The 21,552-nt window shown below is 38.2% G+C and overlaps 1 protein-coding gene across 1 annotated transcript; it reads left to right on the top strand.

Moving 5' to 3' along the window:
- Nucleotides 1–2,576: 2,576 nt before the first annotated feature.
- On the top strand, nt 2,577–20,970 carry LOC143395286 (dehydrogenase/reductase SDR family member 7-like). Its single transcript, XM_076850407.2, has 7 exons — nt 2,577–2,791; nt 9,349–9,501; nt 11,634–11,740; nt 12,105–12,344; nt 14,976–15,098; nt 15,841–16,056; nt 20,705–20,970. The coding sequence occupies exons 1-7, from the start codon at nt 2,659–2,661 to the stop codon at nt 20,750–20,752; spliced, it is 1,020 nt and encodes a 339-aa protein (XP_076706522.1). The 5' UTR covers nt 2,577–2,658; the 3' UTR covers nt 20,753–20,970.
- The last annotated feature ends 582 nt before the right edge of the window (nt 20,971–21,552 follow it).

Genomic DNA, 21,552 nt, shown 5'->3' on the forward strand with positions numbered 1-21,552 from the left:
TTTTTTGGCATTTTATATTTAAATGTTTAAAGTTCTGTCAGCTTATGAATGGTTAATTCAGGAGAGTCAGCATTCCTTTGCTGGGCTACCCTTCATTTTTTTCATCTGTCCTTTATCTGTGCTTCCAAGTTCTGAGATAAATTCTGTGCAAATGGGAAGCGGCAATCCTGGTGGGTGCTGAAAAGAACTTTGAGTGTCTTTACCAGAGGCATGAGAGTCCAAGGCTGTTTTTTCTTTTTTTTTTTTCTTACTGTTAAGTAGAACAAAGAAGGGCAAATTGCAGCACAAATAGATTAGTTGTACTTATTGTGTTTCTGATAATAGTAACTGATTCTTTGTATGTAACTAAACTCCAAAATGAATTATGCTTCTATTCAAGTAGAAAGAAAATTTTGAAGTAGAAATTTGTAATTTACTTTACTTTTCTTTTCCAATATAAAAACTACTGTGTAGTTTTATTGCAGTTTGTGAATTAGTCAGGGTTTTCCAGAGAAACAGAAGCATTAAAAAAAAAAAAAAAAATAGGAGAGAGAGAGAGAGAGAGAGAGAGAGAGATATTTATTTTTAAGAAGTGGCTCATGAGATTGTGAAGTCCAGAAAGAAAGACTATAGTGTCTCAAGGGAGAGAGAATGTTGCAGCTGAAGCCTAAGGCAGTCTGAAGGCAGAATTTCCTCTTTTTCCAGGGGTCTGCCTCCTTCTCTTAAAAGCTTCAACTGATTGTACATGGCCTGGTTCCAATATGCAAGATAGATAGATAACCTGCTTTACTGATTTAGGTTTTAATCACATCTTAAAAATACCTTCCCAGCAATATCTAGACTGTTTCATTAAAAATTGTGTCAGTGGATACATAAAATTAACCATCACAGTTTGTAAATCAATAATTGGGATACTTCATTGTGTATTTAAGTTTACAAAAACACAGTGGTATGAATGAGACATTCACACTGGATAAAATCTTCAGAATAAAAGACACATTTTTGAACTTTTACAAAGCTCACAGGGACCTCTAATTTCTAGGGCTTGAGAGGGTAGAGATTATATTGTTCCTGTCACTTTTTCTGATCCTGAGCCCACTGTCCCATCCTCCACTCCCTCTTCTCCACAACTGGAGTTGGTGATGGAGAATCTAGTTTCTCCATTCATGGTATGGTCTGTCTTAGGATGCTAAATCTAATTAATCCTTTTATTTTAAAGCAGAGAAAACAGGCTCAGAGGAAACTTTTGAGTAGACTCCATAAAAGTACTCTATCATACAGAAAATAAAACTCCTGTGGGGCGGGGAGGAAGAAACCACACTTTTGAAAGCAACAGGTCAATGAGAGCAGTTCTTGAGCAATATCATTGCCAGTTGCAATTGGGATAAGCAATAAAGTAACGTAAGAATTTAGGGGGCTCAGGGCTGAGGCTGTGGCTCAGTGGTAGAGCTCTCGCCTTGCATGTGTGAGGCGTTGGGTTCGATCCTTAGCACCACATAAAAATAAAACAAATAAAAATAAAGGTATTGTGTTCAACTAAAACAAAACAAACAAAAAAAGAATTTAGAGGGCTCATATATTCCTAGGGTCACCCTGAACTAGATCACAGCAATTTCTGATTCATCACAGTTTAAACATTTTTTACTGCTTTCACTGGTAAGGGGAATTTTATAGGTGCAGAATATAGACGTTAACAAAAAGGATTCCGGATCTTTCAGATTGGAGCCCAGTAAATGATAATTACAAATGAACGAATAAATAACTCATAAAGATAATTTATCTTTAATTACAAAACAATGAATGATATTATTGTATACAAGGTGCTGTGCCCTTCATAGGCATTTTTTTCACTTCAAATTCCTCCTGTATACTTTGGGGGTTCAGATAACAAAATCATTTACATGGGGTCGCAGAGGACACAGCCACTGAACTTAAACACTATGCAGGCCACGTCCCAGCCTGTGCTCCCAAGGCCTAAAACTTACCAACCAACAAGCTCCTCAGAACTCACTTTCCAGCTCCGTTCTGAGCAAGTGTCATTTGCAATGTGATTTGCAAATGTCAGTTGACATGGAGCAAACCCAACTCAGCGACTGGGTTAATTCGGTGGTGGTATCAGTCTATGCTTTGTTGGCTTCATCTAGTTAAAAAAAGAAAAGGAAGAAGGAAACAAAACAAAACAAAACAAAAACAAACAAAAAACACATGGGGGATGCGGCTAGAGCTGTAGCTCAGTGGAAAAGCGCTTGCCTAGAAATCACGAGGCCTTGAGTTTTATCCCTAGAACTGAAGAAGGAAAAGGAAGGAAGGGGGCATGTTTGTTTCTCCCCCAAACACTGGAGCCCTAAAAAATACTAGTCCGCAAGACAATTGTTGAAAATAATAGTTCTTGTTATTACAAATTCTGTTTACTGTCCCAACAATGGTATAGCCAATGAAGTCATCTGTGCCTTTTGTTCCTCTCGCAGCACTTCATTGGGCGCACATCCAAGCGAAACTAGCAGCTTCGGCCACCAGGGCTCCAACTTCTCAAATCAACTCACTGGGCCGCAGCCCGGGACCTGGACCCGCCGGGCCACTCCTCCTTCCTGTGGGTTGGGAGGAGCCGGGAGGCTGTGGCGGTGTGATATTGAGAGCTTGAGCCGGTCGTCTTCCGCTAGAGCCCGGCCTGAGGCCACCATGAGCTGGGAGCTGGTGCTCTGGTTGCTGGCGCTGGGCGCGCTGCTCCTGCTCCTGGTGCAGCTGCTGCGCTTCCTGCGTGCCGACGGCGACCTCGCTCTGCTGTGGGCTGAGTGGCAGGGGCGACGCCCAGGTGAGGGCCCTCCGTGACTCCCAGACACAAGTGGGAGATCGGGCTTAGAGCGGCCAAGGCGGGTCTAGATCGCTAGCTTCCGGGTGGTCCGGGTCCCTCGCGTTTGGGTGGAGTTTATGGGTCGCGGGGCCGCGCCCTTCCTAGGCTGCCGCTGGGGAAGGAAGAGGCCGGGCTTAAGGAGGCAGTTCTGTCCCTTTGTTTTTATTATTTATTTATTTATTTATTTATTTATTTTTAATGGAGGTCATTTTTTTTTTTTAAAAAAAACCTTTATTTCACTTATTTATTTTAATGTGGTGCTGAGGATCGAACCCAGGGTCCCGCCTGTGCGAGGCGAGCGCTCTACCCCAGACCCTGTTTTTTATCCTTATGGGAAAATGGCACAGACTCATTTTCCAACTTTCTACTTTTAATCACAAAATTCTAAAAAGTTATTCAATCCATCAAATTATGTTGAGGAAAAGGAAAAATATTAACAGTATCTGAATGCATATCTAGCAGCTTAACTGCTAAGTAAGTTTAGCTTTTACTTGATTATCAAGTAAAAGTTAAAAGATAAGGTCACTAATAATAGTGTTTAAGAAATTCAACCCCCTCCAGGGGTTGCCAAACTACCCGAGAGCCCGAGAATTGGAGGAACGCCCTCAGGCCTTTGACTTCTCAGCTAGGATCCCAGGGGTTCTGGTGCTGTGTCAGGGGAGGACACTCTGAGAAACAAGGAGCATCCCCCTGCATTGTAAGACAGTCTCCTTGTACAGAGGCTCAGTGTGTCTTCCTGAAGTTGTTTGTCCTCGACTTCTCGCTGTTCTGTAGTTTTGGAATCAAATCTGAGGTAATGGTGTCTTCCATCTGCCTTCTCACTAGGATATTAAGTGTAACACCACAAAGAGCTGAATTGGTATTGTGCTGAGGTGAGATAATTCTTGGCACACTAAGGGACATTCTGCCTACCCTTCTTTTGTCTCTGCCTTCCTATTTTATGGTCCTATAATGAGTGTGTGTGTGTGTGTGTGGGGTGTATGTGTATTCATGAACACAGTGTGTACTAGGTAGGCAGTGTGCTCAGCACTTTACAAGCATAACGTTTGATCTTACAAAACTGGTACAAATTGGGCATTACGCTTGTTTTCTACGTAAGGAAATTGATGTTCAGAGAAATGAAATGACCTGCCCAAAGGTGAGGTTTCCCGGGACTAAGTTTCCTGTATGAAAATACCTGAGTATGTGATGAAGTTGGCTTGGAAGTGAAATAGTTACCAGCTCAGAAGATAGACTATGTTTTCTAAATGGCTGATGGGTGGAGATAAAATTGGTTCTTGGGGATTGAAAAAAAATCTGATGGCACAGTGTTTTGTGTCTCTCCAGAGCTCAACCTTCCTGATGAAATAAAATTTCATTGTGTTTCATTTCTCTGGTTGGGCTTTCTTGGGTAAAACATGTGCAGAGCAGTACTGTTGCTGAATTAATACACAGCATGTATGCAAGATCAATGCTACAAGACTATGGCAAATAGTTGGCTGTGATTGGTGGACTTTTTTTTATTGTTGTTTTTTAATCAGGAATTCCATATACACTGCATTTTTACTAACTGCGGAACTTTCTCCTGATTGTAGGTGAAAAGCATATGCTTATTCACTGCCATTGGCTGCCTTTTGAATGTTTGTGTTTGATTCTAAGTGCTTTTATGTTAAGTTGGACTTTCTACTTTTATCACAAAATTCTACAAAAGTTATTCAATCCATCAAATTATGTTGAGGAAAAGGAAAAATATTAACAGTATCTGAATGCATATCTAGCAGCTTAACTGCTAAGTAAGTTTAGCTTTTACTTGATTATCAAGTAAAAGTTAAAAGATAAGGTCACTAATAATAGTGTTTAAGAAATTCAATGATTTTTTTCAGTTGTGTTACTTTTGTTGGAAAAATGAGTTTTGAAGGATTTTAAATTTGATGATAGTCAATAATGTGGTTGTATAAGTTGAAAATTTGCATGTTAATTTTATATCAGGGCTGGGGTTGTGGTAGAGTGCTCGCCTAGCATGTACAAGGCACCAGGTTCAATCCTCAGCACCACATAAATGTAAAATAAAGATATTGTGTCCAACTAAAGCTTAAGGATAAATATTTTAAAAAATTTCATATATTATCACTTATTTAATAAGTTACATTAAAATTTCTTTAACAAATTCAGTTAACAGTTTAATAGTTTTTAAAATTTTGTCATTCTTAATCTGCATTGACAAAAAGTAAGCTTTATAGAACTCTATTTATAAAGCATACACAGAAATATGTACAGTGTATAGAAACATATTTGTTGAATGCAACTTCATTTGGGAGCACGTTAAGGAAAAAAAACATGTCTAAAAAGACATTGATGTAGAGGGATAAAGAAAAAAAATTAAAGGAACATTGAAATCCACTGAGATTTCCTAAACAACTTAGTCATAAAGATGGGCAGGCCCTATGAAGAAAAAAATTGTGCTCCTTGATTACTTTGTAGATTTATTATTTTTTGTTACTTTAAAAAGTAGACAACACATGGAAGAACTTTGGATAGGGCAAAGGAGAGAGGGGAAGGGATGGGGCCTGGGGGTAGGAAAGATAGTGGAATGAGATGGACATCATTACCCTAGGTACATGTATAAAAACACGAAAGATGTGACTCTGTGTACAACCAGATAAATGAAAAGTTGTGCTCTATTTGTGTGCTATGAACTGAAATGCATTCTGCTGTCAAATTAGAACAAATAAATAAATCAATTAAAAAAGTAGACAACACATTCATGTAATAAAAAATTACAAATATAAAAACATATATGGTAAAAAGCAAAGCTTACCCCACCCTTGTCCCCCAGAATCCCAGTATTCAGGCAATCACTATTTTCTGCCTCTTTTGTGTCCTTCTAGAGAGACATATTCTTTGCATTTCCAGGCATGTATCTCACAAGATGAATTTCCAAGGAAACTAAATTTGGATATTGGATATTGATCTAGAAAATCCTATGGCACAGTTCCTGAGTATGAAAAGGGACAACATGTATGGACAACTCAGGTTTTAGTTGATAGAAACCTCAGTGTGAGTCAGCTGTGAAGTGCCTTGCAGCAAAGCTGAGGCGGGTCTGGGCTACATCTGCAGACATTTAGTGTCTAAAGAAACAATTGCCAATGATGCCTCTGTGCTGGGCACTGGGGATGCAGCAGGGACCTGCCATCATCTGGTCATAGACGGAACCTTCTGCAGGACAAGGGAAGTAATGGAGTCAGCTCATCCTGCTCTGCATTGCCCGACCCCACTGGAATCCTGCATCCTTCTCTGGCCAGCTCCCTCAACAGGAGCATTGAACAAGCAATGGGAGCTTGTGCAGGGGTTTGAGCAGAGCTCAGGACCTGGTGCTCAGGACACATGAGGAAAGCAGCAGAAGTTGAATATGTTTATTTAGCCTTAGAGAAGCCAGAGATGGGAGTCCTCAGGGAGGATAGAACAGCTGTCTTCAAGCACATGAGGATGGCCATGTGGAAGAGGCTTGATTTACTCTTTCTGGTGCCAGAAGGCAGGCCTGCTGCCCACTGCTGCCAGTGGGTAGAAGTTAACGCTGTACTCTGTCAGTGGAAGAAAGAGCCCTTGAATGATTAGACTTGTGTGAAAGTCCCAGATGATGAGCTTCCACAGCCTGGGAGGGAAGGAAGTGGAGACTAGTCAATGGTTTGAGGAGAGAATTTTCAAACTGGGTTTAGCATTGAATGTTAGTTTCTGTCTAACTCTAAGAGTCTGCTTTCAGGTGCTCTTTCAGGGAGTATTTATATATGTCAGATTCTGTGGAATGTTAAACAAAGGCTGGCTGCTAAACAAAAAAGCGTTCTTCAGGATGGGACGGTGGGTGTCAGAATTGAATGTGCTAAGGTGAACTTGAACCTGGACACTTTCACTGTTGACTTTATATAATAGCTGCTTGCTTATAGATACAAAATGAAGAAACCTTTATTAGCTCTAGGCCAAGTTAGTCAACAGTTTCAGAGCAAAGTAGATTCACTTTATGTGTCTGAGTAAAGAATTCCAAAACAAACTGAATTCACTTTACTTAAATTTGGATTAATGAGTAGTCAATTCCAAGTCAAGCGAATAACATTGAGAAAATAAAGGATTACCTGAATACATATTTTTAATCCCGTAACATTCTGGTCCAATTGTGCTTTTCCAAAAAAGTATAATTACCTTGCAGGAAAGCTTTGTAGCCCAGGCATATTTTAGGGACATTTCCATTTTTAATTTAAATATTTATAGAAGACTGTTTTCCTAAGGGCAGTTGTATTGTTTAGAATATCTAAGAAACAGTTGGGTTTTAAAGTATTGACTAAAATCAGGCACTCTGGAGGTGTGACTCCGGAGGCTGAGGCAAGACGATTACTAGTTTGAGGCCATCCTTAGCAACATAATGAGGCCTAAGCAACTTAGAGAAACCCTGTCTCAAAATTAAAATTATAAAGGACTGGGGATATAGCTCAGTGGGAAATTCAGCTACACCCATGGAAAGTGACCTTGGGTTCCAGTCCCAGCACTGCAAAGACAACTGATCTTATTTAAATATGTGCACTATATGATAGTCAACTGTGTGGAGTTTGGAGCTAGCTATACCTGGGTTCATATCCCAGCTTTGCCAAGGTTTTTGGGTGTTGATTCATAGTTATTTAGTTTTGGATTCCTTTCTATGTTTCAGTCTCTCCCAGGCACTGAGGCTATCCAGGAACAAGGAAGTCAGGGTCTCAATCTTGATGGTATTTACAGTCTACTCAGGGTAAATTAATCTTTATTAACCTCAGTTTTCTTTTCTAAAAAAAGTGAGATCATAATAGGATTCTTGTGAGGGTTTTAATAAGTAAAGCAAAGCATATAAGTAATAAAGAAAAGTGAAATCATTAGGACTATTAACCCTATTGGCCCTGGTGGGAGAATTAGAACAAAGTTATTAGTATTCTATGTTTTGCTGCTGTAAAGTCCACCTGTTAAAATATTTTTGTATGATTATTATTATTTTTTTTTATTGTAAGATGAACACACAGTATCTTTATTTTTATGTGATGCTGAGGATTGAACTCAGTGCCTCACACGTGCTCAGCAAGCACTCTACCACTGAGCTACAGCCTCAGCCCGAGTTTTCCATGTTTTAACTCATTACTCTTAACAATCCTGTGAGGGATTTGATATTAATCACTTTTCTTGATCTGGAAAATTAAGGCACTGAGCATATGGGACATGCTCATTGCTGTGTGTGGTAGAGCTGAAATTTGAACCCTGGCAGTCTCTAAAGATGCTATTGTTGAAAAGATTGGATTTAAAAGTGCTTAACTGAAATAGTACACAAGGTTCTTGATTTCACGTGTCCTGATAGAAAATCAGAAATGCAAAGTTAAGTAATAACTTGCTAGCTAGTTTTAATCCATAACACATATCTTTTTTTTTTAAAGAGAGAGAGAGAGAGAGAGAGAGAGAGAGAGAATTTTTTAATATTTATTTATTTTTTTTTAGTTTTTGGTGGACACATCTTTATTTTATCTTTATGTGGTGCTGAGGATCGAACCCAGCGCCCCGTGCATGCCAGGCGAGCGCGCTACCGCTTGAGCCACATCCCCAGCCCCATAACACATATCTTAATGAAGAAGAAACACAGGAGGTGAATCACAGTGACTCTACAGGTTCAGATAGACAGTGACTTCAGTGACTATCATCTCCTGCAGCGCAAATAAACCACTTGCCATTGCTTTAGTATTGCAGCATTTTCAGAGTCTTCAACAGGAAAATGACTGTGCAAGAACACAATATGTCTTCTTCCTGTCATTATATATTTCATCTTGGGTAAACTACTAAGATTCTCCTCAAATGAGAGCTGAGGCATTTCAGGGGCACTATTACAAAATGACATTAAGTCATCCAATTTGATTGCCAGATGGATAAAATATTACCTTTAAAATGCAAGATGATTACATCTTATCATAGAGCAGCACTTGGAATATTGGCACTCTTCATTGAAAGCTTGATTTCAAAAAGTTGGAAGGACTGACTGAAAAAAATAGTCTGAATTCATCATTATACGGAGAAGAAAAGTGAGTCTGGGTAATGACTTTCTGTTCACTTTTATTTATTTATTTATTGATTGATGGCGCTGAAGATTGAACCCAAGGCCTTGTACATCTGAGGCAAGCACTCTAACAACTGAGCTATATCCCCAGTCCCTTAGCTTTACTTTTCTTATCACATATGTAGATAAATAGAGCCAGGGAGTGAACCATGGAGTGATAAGGCTAACATTGAAGTCTGGAAAATTCTGCAATGCATACAATACTGTTTAGATTAAACTATTACTAATATGGTTTGTATTCAAGCTTTAAGAGATTAGGTATGAGAAGTTTTCTTAGAAAGTTTAAAAAATTTAAGCTCCACACATTAGTATTTATATTTAGTGGTATTGTTTAAAGTTTTTGATGTTTGTTGCCAGTCTTTGATGTGCAGGTGTGATCCCTCACTTATTCATTCCTTTCTACCTCTGTTTCTATCCTCAATAGAATGGGAGTTGACGGACATGGTGGTGTGGGTGACTGGAGCATCCAGTGGGATTGGCGAGGAGCTGGCTTACCAGCTGTCTAAACTGGGAGTTTCTCTTGTGTTGTCAGCCAGAAGAGTGCATGAGCTGGAGAGGGTGAAAAGAAAATGCCTAGGTAAGTGAACCTAAAACAGCAGCTGTGCTTCCTAGACATGAGGCAGACTGCAAACTCAAGTGCAGCCTGGGAATTGTAGAGGGGAGATGGGCTTCTCCTGCCAGTGCACCCTGGCTCCAAAAGCTCCAAGTGCCTGGCCCCCGGCCCTTTTCTCTTGTTGCATTTTAGTTGGCTTCCCTTCACCTTTCCTGCCTCTTTTTGTCAGCTTTCTATTCTTTTTTGCACTGACTCTTGGCATTAGGGAGATAGTGCTGATTGTCCAATCCTTTTTGACTTTTTAGTGACCAGGTGACTTATATTTTTGTCTTAGAGAAAGAATAGTTTTTTAAAAATATTTATTTAGTTGTAGATGAACACACAGTATCTTTATTTATTTTTATGTGGTCCTGGGGATTGAACCCAGTGCCTCATACGTGCGAGGCAGGTGCTTTACCACTGAGCTACAGCCTCAGCCCCGTTCAGTTTGTTTTTTATCTATGATATTCATGTATGTAACCACTGAAACTGAGGTAGGATGGATCCTTACTCATTTTGCTAAAATGTGAGATATTGTAGTCAATGGAATGGTATAACATTTTTGTTATAGAGAATAAAAGAAACAGAATGAAATTAGGTATAAAAAATGCAACCAGAACTAATATTGTTTACATTCCTATAAAGGGTGACTTTGTTAATTATTTGTTGGTTTGGGTTTTGGTGTTATGTTCACATTGAAAGCAGCCTCAAGTAGAAGAGCTGTTTTTTCTCATAGGGTACTTAGTACCTAAACTGAGAGAATGTTGAATTTTCCAGCTCATTGTTTTTTGGTCATCTCTCTGTTATTCCCTTTTCAGTCTTTCTCTAACTTTGCTGATTATGAGCTAAACACCCTGTAATAAAAACTAGCCCTAATCTGAGCCCTAAACCTAGATTTAACCCTAACCCTAAACCTAACTCTAGCCCTAATCCTAGCTCTAAGGCTATCCCTTACCCAAAGCAAAACCCTAACCCTAAAGGTAACCCTAGACCTATTGCTAATCCTTAAGTTAACCAAAACCCTAACCCAATTAATAGTCATAACCCTACCATCACTCTAGCTCTAACCCTATTCCAAACCCTAATGCTAACCCAGAGTTCATTGCCTGATTAACAGTCTGCAAGGCCACAGGTCATCTTTGATGATATTGCTTCCAAAGGCCTCTTATGGCACTAGGTCATTTCTTATGGAAGTTACCCTTCTACTTCTGGCACCTGCAAGTCCTGCACAGGCAGAGAAGCTGAACTCTGTCAGCCTTTCTTCATTTGTGTGAGCGTGAATGCTTTTCTTTTATCTGTCAGATCATTAGTGCAAGCCCTTATATTTATTAGTTCTCAGATGATGCTTCATTATGTTCTCTTTTGCCCATAAATAATTTGTACTTACTGTATTTTCTGTTTTGTTTTCCTTAATGGCATTATTCTGTTTCAAGGTTAGAGTTCAGGCAAATTTGCTTTAATGATCAGAAATAGAAAATGGCAGTTGTAACACATGTTGATTCTTGGTGGGATTTGTAGAAAGGACCATGTTGTTTTCTTATATGTCATTGGCCTGTGGCTTCTACATGTCATTTGACTGTGGGCTCTGAGCTTCTTACTGAATTAAAACATAACTTTCATTTTCTTTTTCTTTTTTAAAATGTATAGGGACAATCAAATCCAGGACTTTGCTTATGCGCATGCATTCTAATCATGGAACCACATCCCCAACCCTAAACTATCATTTTGTAGTGTTTGCAAGGCAGCAACTAACTTTTGTGAGCCTACTGCAAAGTGAACAAAACTGTACTTCTAAAGATACTGCTCTACAGTTTTTGCTTCTTATAGCTTATAGATTAGTCTTGATTTCTGCCAGTCTTTTCTAAAGTTCTACTGTCTTTATTCAGAATGAAGCATGCTATTCCATGTCTGGTGAAGCTGGCCACCTTTTTGTTTTGTCTAAGATGTTTCCATATTATCTCTAGTTCTCCTGGTGACTGAGAGAAACTTTCAAAGGGCCACCCAGAAGTGAATCTGTGGGTAACTCCTATTGTAGGGTGTGTGTTAAGAAGAATAGCAAGGAGAATGAATGATCTTTGTCATGATGTTCTCACTAATTTTAAAGTATTTTTATTTAGAGAATGGCAATTTAAAAGGAAAAGATATACTCATTTTGCCCCTTGACCTGACTGACAGAAGTTCCCATGAGGGGGCAACTAAAGCTGTTCTCCAGGAGTTTGGTAAAGTAAGTAGCAATTTATATTCATATAGCATTTATTGCAATTGCTTTGTCCATCTTTGAAGTATCACAAAAGATATTCCCATCCATGGTGCTCTTATTTTAAGACTTGCATGTACATGGCGTTCTTGCAATGTAATCAGGCCTATGTATTAGGCCTGTTAATCACTGAGTCTGACATTTTCCATAAAAAGTTTTATAAAATGGGAGTACCATAGGTACATTCTGGTTACTTTACCATGATTTTTATTACTAAATTTTATAAATATACCATTGTTCTATTGAATCTTCAAGTTAACAATATAAACAATTGTGCCTAGAATTTCCTTTACAACCCCTAAGCATCTCTTTTCTGATTTTATTTAACTAGATTGACATTCTGGTCAATAATGGTGGAAGATCCCAGCGTTCTTTGATTATGGATACCAACTTCGATGTCTTCAAGGAGCTAATTGAGCTTAACTATTTAGGGACAGTGTCCTTGACAAAGTGTGTCCTACCTCACATGATCGAGAGGAAACAAGGAAAGATAGTTATTGTGAATAGCCTTGCAGGCATTGTATCTGTACCTCTATCCGGTGGATATTGTGCCAGTAAGCATGCTCTTCGGGTAAGGCTGCTGAAACTCTACTCTGACAGAACTGACCCAAATGGGGAATATGATTATCCCTGGAACTGGGCAATTGTGTGGGAAAACAGAAATAGAACTTTGATAGACGATATCCCCCAGTACATGATAAAAACAATTTGAGCCACACATGCTTCAAACTTGTCCAAAATATATGTATTGAGCATCTATCCTGTGCCATACACTGCAGTAGATCCTGGAATATAAAAATATAATTTTGCTCTTTAGAAGTGTATGTAGGGGCTAGGCTTGTGGCTCAGTGGTAAAGTGCTTGCCTAGCATGCGTGAGATATTGGGTTCCATCCTTGGAACCATATAAAAATAAATAGAATAAAATTGTGTCCATCTACAACTAAAAAAAAAAAAAAAAAGAAGAAGTATATATAGTCTGGTCAGCATGTCTTGTTCACCTTATCCCTATTTCTATCACGTCCTCATGGTGAGCTGTGAGTCTTCCCCTCCCTCTACACAAACTTTGGGATGTATTTTCTTTCTCCCCTTACTGTGACTTTTTTTCCTTCCCCTTTGTACTCACTGTACATTTTGCCATGTCTCATGAATGTGAAAAGAGGTACTGACAACTGAAGTATTAGTATTGGGCCTCATGTGACATTTCAGTGGTTTTGGAAGAAGAAATCTCAGCCAGGGCAAAGGCCAGGAGAATGATTTGATTTTGAATTTTATAACTTATGAGGGGTAAATACTTTTACTGAAGGGAAATTTTAATATTTGCTTAAGTGTGGATAGGAAGAACATATAAGGCAAATAGGAGGAGAATGATGAAAGGAGATCCAAAATGTAAAATTAATATTGTTGAAGGTTAGTTTGAGTCAGCATTTTACTCTTGGGAAAATGAGATGCAATAGCTGCGTGGTTGTCTTACTTTTCAGAGAATGTGAAGCTTTGGTTCTTTAGGACATCTTCTTTCTTCTCTGAACAGGGGACAGTTTGAAGTGATGAGGCTATAGAATGCAGCACTGATTTCTTCCTCTTCAGCAATGGGCTGTCAGTCTTACTGTAGAACATCTGGGCAAACCACAGGCGGGCAGATGTGGGAGGACAACCATCTGTCTTTTGGCCCCAAGAGTTTCATAAGACTTACAGAATGTTCTCAGTAAAACACAGATGAGCTGTCTGGCCTCCCTCCAAGCTTCTCTGTTAATTACTGGATTTGATTTTCTGATAGGATGTGGTAGGTTGAGACTCTAGTTAGTTTTACCAGTAGTTGAGCACTAAGCAGGAGGCTTTTGTGAAGAATACAGTTTCTTCTAGGATCTCCAGCAAGTTGTGGAGTGAACTTGTTTAGTTGAAAAGTTTACATGTTAACGTATATGGGACTTCTTTGGCTACCAGTGATTGAACCTAGGGGTGCTTAACTACTGAGCCACATCCCCATCTCTTTTTTATATTTTATTAGAGACTGAGTTACTTAGGGCCTTGCTAAGTTGCTGAGGCTGGCTTTGAACTCATGATCCTTCTACTTCAGTCTCCCAAGCTACTGGGATAATAGGCATGCACGACTATGCACAGCTAGTAGATGGGATTTCTAACAAGAGGTCTGAACCATCTTGAGAGGTAGTATTGTCTGACAGATGGCTTACTTTATGTTTTCTTTCTGCTTTTGTGGCAGAGGGACAGAAGGTTAAAAAGGTCAGGAGTTCTCAATTCATTTACCAATTATTTTTTGGTACATTTCTGACAGCACTCTTCACTTGCAGCATAAACTCTCACCACCCTCATGAGGCCCAGGACTAATCATGAGGAAATAGCACCCTGTAGTGTGTTAAGGGTCAGTTATTTAAGGGCTGGTTACTAATTAATGATGTTGGATTAAATATGAATGTACCAGGGGTTAAGTGTTTGGTTTCAGTAGTTAACCTAGCTTTATAACAGTGTAATCTTGGAAAATTCCTAATTTAGGATCAGAGATGAAGGGAAGCAGATTTCTGTTTATTCCTTGTTGATTTGGAAATGGCCTGTATGTTTAAGTCTAGGTCTATAGTTTGTTTTTATAAATGTCATTCAATACGTGATCATATTATAATTTTAACTGGCCAGGTACTAGTTATCACCCCCAGAAGACTCATCTGCTCAAACTAAATCATCCTGTTTAGTAACATATTACATAGTAATATCAATTGAAAAGGTTTGATTCTTTCTCTGTGGTGAATTTCTGTGCAGCATTGATCCCTCTGTACTCCCTATTGCCCCAAACACTGGCACTTAGATGACTCTGGAGAATAAAGAGAAAGTCCACCCTAGTGATTTCTGGAGAACATGCACTTGTTTTAGAGCAGGGAGATGAGGATTGCTATGAGGAGGGTGTATCAGAACCTTCTGGGAGTTTCTTGTTGGTTCAGGGTTTGCCAACCATAAAGACCATTGATGGCAAGAGCCATTACTACCAAGGTGGCAAACTGCCTCTATCTGGCAAGAGGTGAGGATGTCTTTCCTGGATCACCTCTGGTCTCACAGTGAAAAATGCATAACATTGTTTGCCTAACTACACTACTTGACCTTTATTCAGGCTTTTCAGAGCATATTTTGATAAATCATGAGCTATGAGTCTCCATTTAACTTTATTTGCCTTTTTTTTCCTTTTGTGTCTGTTAGGGTTTTTTTAATTGCCTTCGATCTGAACTTACCAAGTATCCAGGTATAATCATTTCTAACATTTACCCAGGACCTGTTTACTCAAATATTGTGAAGAATGCACTAGCTGAAGAAGTCACAAAGGTAAAAATTTCTAATTGTCATATAATTTGAACGCTTTCCTTGTTAAATTGTAGTGTTTTTACTATATTTCAGGGTTATTATGTCATACTTTTGTTAGAAAACTTATGAAAATTGTTAGTCAGCTGATAGTGCATTGGCCGCTGATACTGCATTGGCCTTAAGTTTAAATAAAGGCTAAAGAAGTTGCTAAGATAATATTTATAAGATGTCTGCCATTATGTGTGTGCTATTATGTGATAGGTTTTTTCTTATTTAGAAGCCCATTTTATCTTCTTCCATTTCATCCTCTTGTTTGATGAAATTTCATTTGCTAAATGCATATCATAATAATTTGAGTCTCAGTACTAAAGTGATAACTAAATTATCACTCTAAGGTGATAATTGCTTCTAGCAATTCTAGCTAGAAGCAAACTTTCATCTTTTAGTTAGCCCATACAGTATTCTCTTGTATATTTATCATTCCTATTAGGCTAATTGAAGAATTACAAAAATTGCACTGGGAATATAGTTCAGGTGTAGAATGCTTGGTGAGCATGAACAAGGCCCTGTGTGTGATCCCTAGTGCTGAAAAACAAAAAATTAAATTTGAAATACTATAGAAGTTTATAAACCCCTATAGGGTTTGTGGGGATTCCTGAAGGAATAACACAGTTAGTTGGCCTTTAAGTTTTTTTCGCTTAAATGTTCTGTGAAATAGCTTGAAAAATTACTCAGCATTCACTTAATTCTAAACTTTTCTTAGACTGTGGTCCATGCTGGAGATCAGTCGTACAAGATGGCAACTAGCCGTTGTGTGCGGCTGATGTTAATTGCCATGGCTAACGATTTGAAAGAAGTTTGGATTGCAGAGCATCCTTTCTTGTTGGTGGCATATTTGTGGCAATATATGCCAACCCTGGCCATTTGGATGACGAACAAATTAGGGAAGAAAAGGATTAATAACTTTCAGAGTGGTAAGGTAAGAGCAGTTTATATATTTCTTAATAATATGTTTCAATTTTGTAGGAAAATAAAAAAATCTTAGTGCTTAAAAGCTTTCTTGCTAACCCTCCAACAATTTCATATCAAATACAGAAATTATAACAAGTATTCCACCCCCATATATATCTGGTGGCTTACTGTAAATTTTGACTAGTCTTGGGAGAAATGAGTTTTCTACAAGGTAAAAATCAAACCAAAGGTTGCCATGTTTTTTTTTCTACCCTTAACCGTTTGACCAGGATCTTTGTCAAAGTGCTCTTCAAAGTGCTCTTTCCCCAGCAAGATCTATCCATCCTACCAGTCTCTCAGGGCAGGGGTTACCTCTTTGAAGTGATCCCTGGCTTTCTCTCCTACCTCTCCCCAGGACTAGGTGTACCTCAGGCCCTATACCTTCTTCTGTCAAAGCACTGACTGCATTGCTAAGACAGGTGTATGCACACTGTGCAGGATACACTACTGTTGCTTCCATCCTGCACATCTGAAATGTGGCCACATTTATGGAAAAAGCTTATTACTGCCTTTGACCCTCATTGTTATCGCAATTAGTGGGATATATCATTAACTGATTGATAAAATTGTGACCACCAGTAAAGTTTATTGCATAAATAACACAGCAAATGTAATGAGTTAATCTCAAAATTATAGATTGATTGTACAAAGAAAGGTTAGTGCTATGGAAGGATTTTATTGAGTTACTTATTTAAAGAGTTATTTCTTTCATACTCTGTTACTATCATATTTTTTTTTGTGTGTGTGTTTTAATGATTTAGTGCCCCATTTTTTTTATTGGTTGTTCAAAACATTACAAAGCTCGTGATAAATCATCTTTCATACATTTGACTCAAATGGGTTATGAACTCCCATTTTTACCCCAAATACAAATTGCAGAATCACATCGGTTACACATTCACATTTTTACATAATGCCATATTAGTGACTCTTGTATTCTGCTACCTTTCCTATCCCCTACTATCCCCCTCCCCTCCCCTCCTATCTTCCCTCTCTACCTCTTGTGCTGTTGTTCAATTCTCTCCCTTGTTTCCCCCCCTTTCCCCTCACAACCTCTTCTATGTATTTTGTGTAACATTGAGGGTCTCCTACCATTTCCATATGTTTTCCCTTCTCTCTCCCTCTCTCTCCTCCCAATCGTCTTTGTTTAATGTTAATCTTTTCCTCATGCTCTTCCTCCCTGTTCTGTTCTTAGTTGCTCTCTTTATATCAAAGAAGACATTTGGCATTTGTTTTTTAAGAATTGGCTAGCTTCGCTTAGAAAATGCAGATTGACATAAAAAAGAATTATAAAAGAGGATCATACTCTACATGTCACTATATAATCTACCACTATTTTAAACAACCCACTGAAACATCTAATCCACTTGTTACACATTTAATTTGTTCCAACTTTTTGTAGGGAAGTGCAAATGAATTACTAGGGAAAAAGATCGAAACACCAGAACATAACAAAATGCTTAGAGATTATAAAATGGATTAATAATACACTAAAACATCCAGAGCTTGCAAAATTATTAATGAGTCTTTCCCTATACTAATCTATAATGTGGAGCAGTTTACTTTGAGCCAAATAATTTACAATTGTTTTGGCAGTGCTGGTAGTATAGGATGGTTCCAAAGTTGAGCTTGATCAAAGATTACATCTGAGATTTAAATTTGGAGCATAGTTGATCTAGCTGAAATTATAGGAATGTACCATTATTCAGAATGTACCACACAGGATTTCCCTTTTTTAATGGCGAAACAGTATTCCATTGCATAGATATACACCACCCTTGTTTAACTCATTCATTCTTTGACAAGGTACTTAGGTTGTGTCCATATCTTGGCTCATAGAAAAATGAGCATGGGGGTACAGATGCTCTTCAAGATGCTGGTTTCATTTTCTGTGGATATATGCCCTGGTATGGTTTAGATATGGTTCCTCCTCAAAGCTTGGTCCCAGTATGGTAATGTTGAAAATGGTGGAACCTTAACCGATGGGCCTACTGCAAGGAAATTAGGCCATGAGGGATTAACACTACACCCTACCTGCCTTCAGTTACCACTGAAGGGATTAATAAATATTTCTCAGAGGACTTGAGTTAATTCTTAGGAGGATGAGTTGTCATGTACTAGGCTCCTTCTACATAGAACTGATTTCATTTCTTTATGAGAAAATGACCCAGACAAGGGGGCTTTCAGCAAAGGCTGAACAGATGAGGTCACCCAGTCTTTGACTTTTTACAATTTTCCAGAATGTGAACTTAGGAAAGCAAACAAATGAACAAAAAAATCCCCCCAAACTTTTTTCTTTTGGTCATATTGGGGATCAAATCCAGGGCCTTATGCATGCTAGGTAAGCACTCTACTAGTGCGCTACATTCCCAGCCCTTTTCAGTTTTTATTTTGAGACAGGTAAAGTTGCCCAGACTGGCCTCAAAGTTATAATTCTTCTGCTTTAGCTCCCAAGTTGCTGGGATTACATGTGTGCACATGTGTGCCCCACTGCACTTGGCTTTTTCTAGTACCCCACCTCAGGCATTTTTCTTAAAGTGGAGTAATATAAATGTTATTGTTGTGTATGGTATGGTAGTTCTATTTTTAATTTTTTTGAGAAATATCCATATTGTTTTTCATAACCCCTAAACCAATTTATATTCTCAATGATCTCAGTAACAAAGGAGACATAAAGTATAGAAGTGTTTTTTTTTGTTTTTTTTTTTCAGAGAGGAAAGAGGGACCAGGGATTAGAAGAGTTTTAGTCATATGAGTTATTCTTCTCTCAGAAATGTCCTTGTGAAGGTTATTTCATTTTGTTTACATACTATCTAAATGTGAAATATAAACATCACTCAGAAAATATAGCATTTTATTACATTAGCCTTTATTAAAAGATGGCAGCCCCCCCATGACCCCCTTTCTTTAATAATTGTGCGTTTCATGGTCTTAATGCCTTATCACTCTTTTTTGTGGGTTTTTTTTTATTGTTGGTTGTTCAAAACATTACATAGTTCTTGATATATCATATTTCACACTTTGATTCAAGTGGGTTATGAACTCCCATTTTTACCCCGTATACAGATTGCAGAATCACATCAGTTACGCTTCCATTGATTTATATATTGCCATACTAGTGTCTGTTGTATTCTGCTGCCTTTCCTATCCTTTACTATCCCCCCTCCCCTCCCCTCTTCTCTCTCTACCCCCTCTACTGCAGTTCATATCTCCCCCTTGCATTATTTTTCCCTTTCCCCTCGCTACCTCTTGTATGTAATTTTGTATAACCCTGAGGGTCTCCTTCCGTTTCCATGCAATTTCCCTTCTCCCTCCCTTTCCCTCCCACCTCTCATCCCTGTTTAATGTTAATCTTCTTCTCATGCTCTTTGTCCCTACTCTGTTCTTAGTTACTCTCCTTATATCAAAGAAGACATTTGGCATTTGTTTTTTAGGGATTGGCTGGCTTCACTTAGCATAATCTGCTCTAATGCCATCCATTTCCCTCCAAATTCTATGATTTTTGTCATTTTTTAATGCAGAGTAATACTCCATTGTGTATAAATGCCACATTTTTTTTATCCATTCATCTATTGAAGGGCATCTAGGTTGGTTCCACAGTCTTGCTATTGTGAATTGTGCTGCTGTGAACATTGATGTAGCAGTGTCCCTGTAGCATGCTCTTTTTAGGTCTTTAGGGAATAGACCGAGAAGGGGAATAGCTGGGTCAAATGGTGGTTCCATTCCCAGCTTTCCAAGAAATCTCCATACTGCTTTCCAGATTGGCTGCACCAATTTACAGTCCCACCAACAATGAACAAGTGTACCCTTTTCCCCACATCCTCGCCAGCACTTGTTGTTGTTTGACTTCATAATGGCTGCCAATCTTACTGGAGTGAGATGGTATCTTAGGGTGTTTTTGATTTGCATTTCTCTGACTGCTAGAGATGGTGAGCATTTTTTCATGTACTTGTTGATTGATTGTATCCTTATCACTTTTTAAATTATAAATTAGGTATTCTCTAATTTCCCATTACCATTTCTGAGGCATGATACCTCATTCTCTACACAAAACCACAGAACAATGGCCACACTGAATTTTGTGTTATCAATATCATTATTATTATTCTTTTTTAGTACAAATTCTTTTAAGAGGTAAATGCATACTTCCCAAATGAAAATCACATATGAGGGATTATCAAGTTGCTTTTTAAAAAATCATCCTTTAAATAATATATTAAAAGCTCATAAATAATTTGAATTATATTTAAAATATTTCCATTTTAATAATTGGATCTGTTCTTTTTATTTATTAGGACAAGTCAGTGTGGGTATGATATGCTAATCTGAGTATTAATGAGAATTCAGCATTTAGGAAATGATATGAACAGATAATAACCAATGTTATTCATACCAGATAAAGGAGATAATGATGTGAAGCTATTTAGAGAGATTTGTGGACAGATCTAAAATTTGGCTGATTTTTTTTTTTTTCAGTCCAATCTAAACATTTGTCTGAGGCTTGTAAGGATTCTTGGCAGTGAATAATAATGAACAGATCCTCAAAGCAACTTAATTGTAAAAACTTGGGTAAATAGTAGGAAGGACTGATACATATTATTGTTACTCTTTTACAGGATGCAGATTCCTCTTATTTTAAAATTTGGAAGACAAAACATGAGTGAAAGGAGCACTTGTAATTTTCTGGCCATTGAAGGGAGAAGTGGAAAACATAACAGCAATCTTATGCCCAGAAGAATAACTGAAGGCTAATTTGTGATTTTTTTACTTCTTGATACAATTTTCCTTTTAGTGTACAATAAATAAAAAATAAGACTGTCATAAATCTTGCAAAACAGTATTAACATACTACATTCTTGAATAAAAGAATATTTTAAAAATACTTAGGCATTGTTATGGTTTGGATGTGGTGTCCCCAAAAGGCTCATGCATAAGAATGTAAGATTTAGGCGAGTAATGATTGGGTTGTGAGAGCCTTAACCCAATCAGTGGATTAATCCCCCAACAGGAAATAACTGAGTGGTAACTGAAGGCAGGTAGGGTGTGGCTGAAGGAGGTGGGTTATTTGGGGCGTAGCTTTGGGGTGTATCTTTTTGGAGTCTACTTCTTGATCCTCATGTGAACTACATCCCTCTGCCATACTCTTCTGCCATGATGCTCTGCCTCACCTTGAGCTTTGAGGAATGGAGCCAGCCATCTATAAACTGAGACCTCTGAAACTGTGAGACCCCAAATAAACTTTTCCTTCACTAATTGTTCTTTTCAGGTCTTTTAGTCATAGCAGTCAAAGAGCTGACTAAAACAGCCATATAAGCTTAAAATCTAGGATCACAGAAATCTAACCAGAGAATAAACACCTATTTAACAGAATGTCTTTGTCCATTTGTGCTTATATAACATACCATATACTACATAATTTATAAACATGACAAAAATTTGTCTCTCACAGTTCTGGAGGCTGGGA

The sequence above is a fragment of the Callospermophilus lateralis genome, chromosome 3, assembly GCF_048772815.1.
Source record: "Callospermophilus lateralis isolate mCalLat2 chromosome 3, mCalLat2.hap1, whole genome shotgun sequence".
Classification (NCBI taxonomy): domain Eukaryota; kingdom Metazoa; phylum Chordata; class Mammalia; order Rodentia; family Sciuridae; genus Callospermophilus; species Callospermophilus lateralis.

Coding starts and splice junctions, on each gene's coding strand:
- LOC143395286 (XM_076850407.2), top strand. CDS start 2,659: ATGAGCTGGGAGCTGGTGCTCTGGTTGCTGGCGCTGGGCGCGCTGCTC. Junction 12,345..14,975: donor CCAGTAAGCATGCTCTTCGG/GTAAGGCTGCTG, acceptor TGTGTCTGTTAG/GGTTTTTTTAATTGCCTTCG. Junction 16,057..20,704: donor ATAACTTTCAGAGTGGTAAG/GTAAGAGCAGTT, acceptor ACTCTTTTACAG/GATGCAGATTCCTCTTATTT.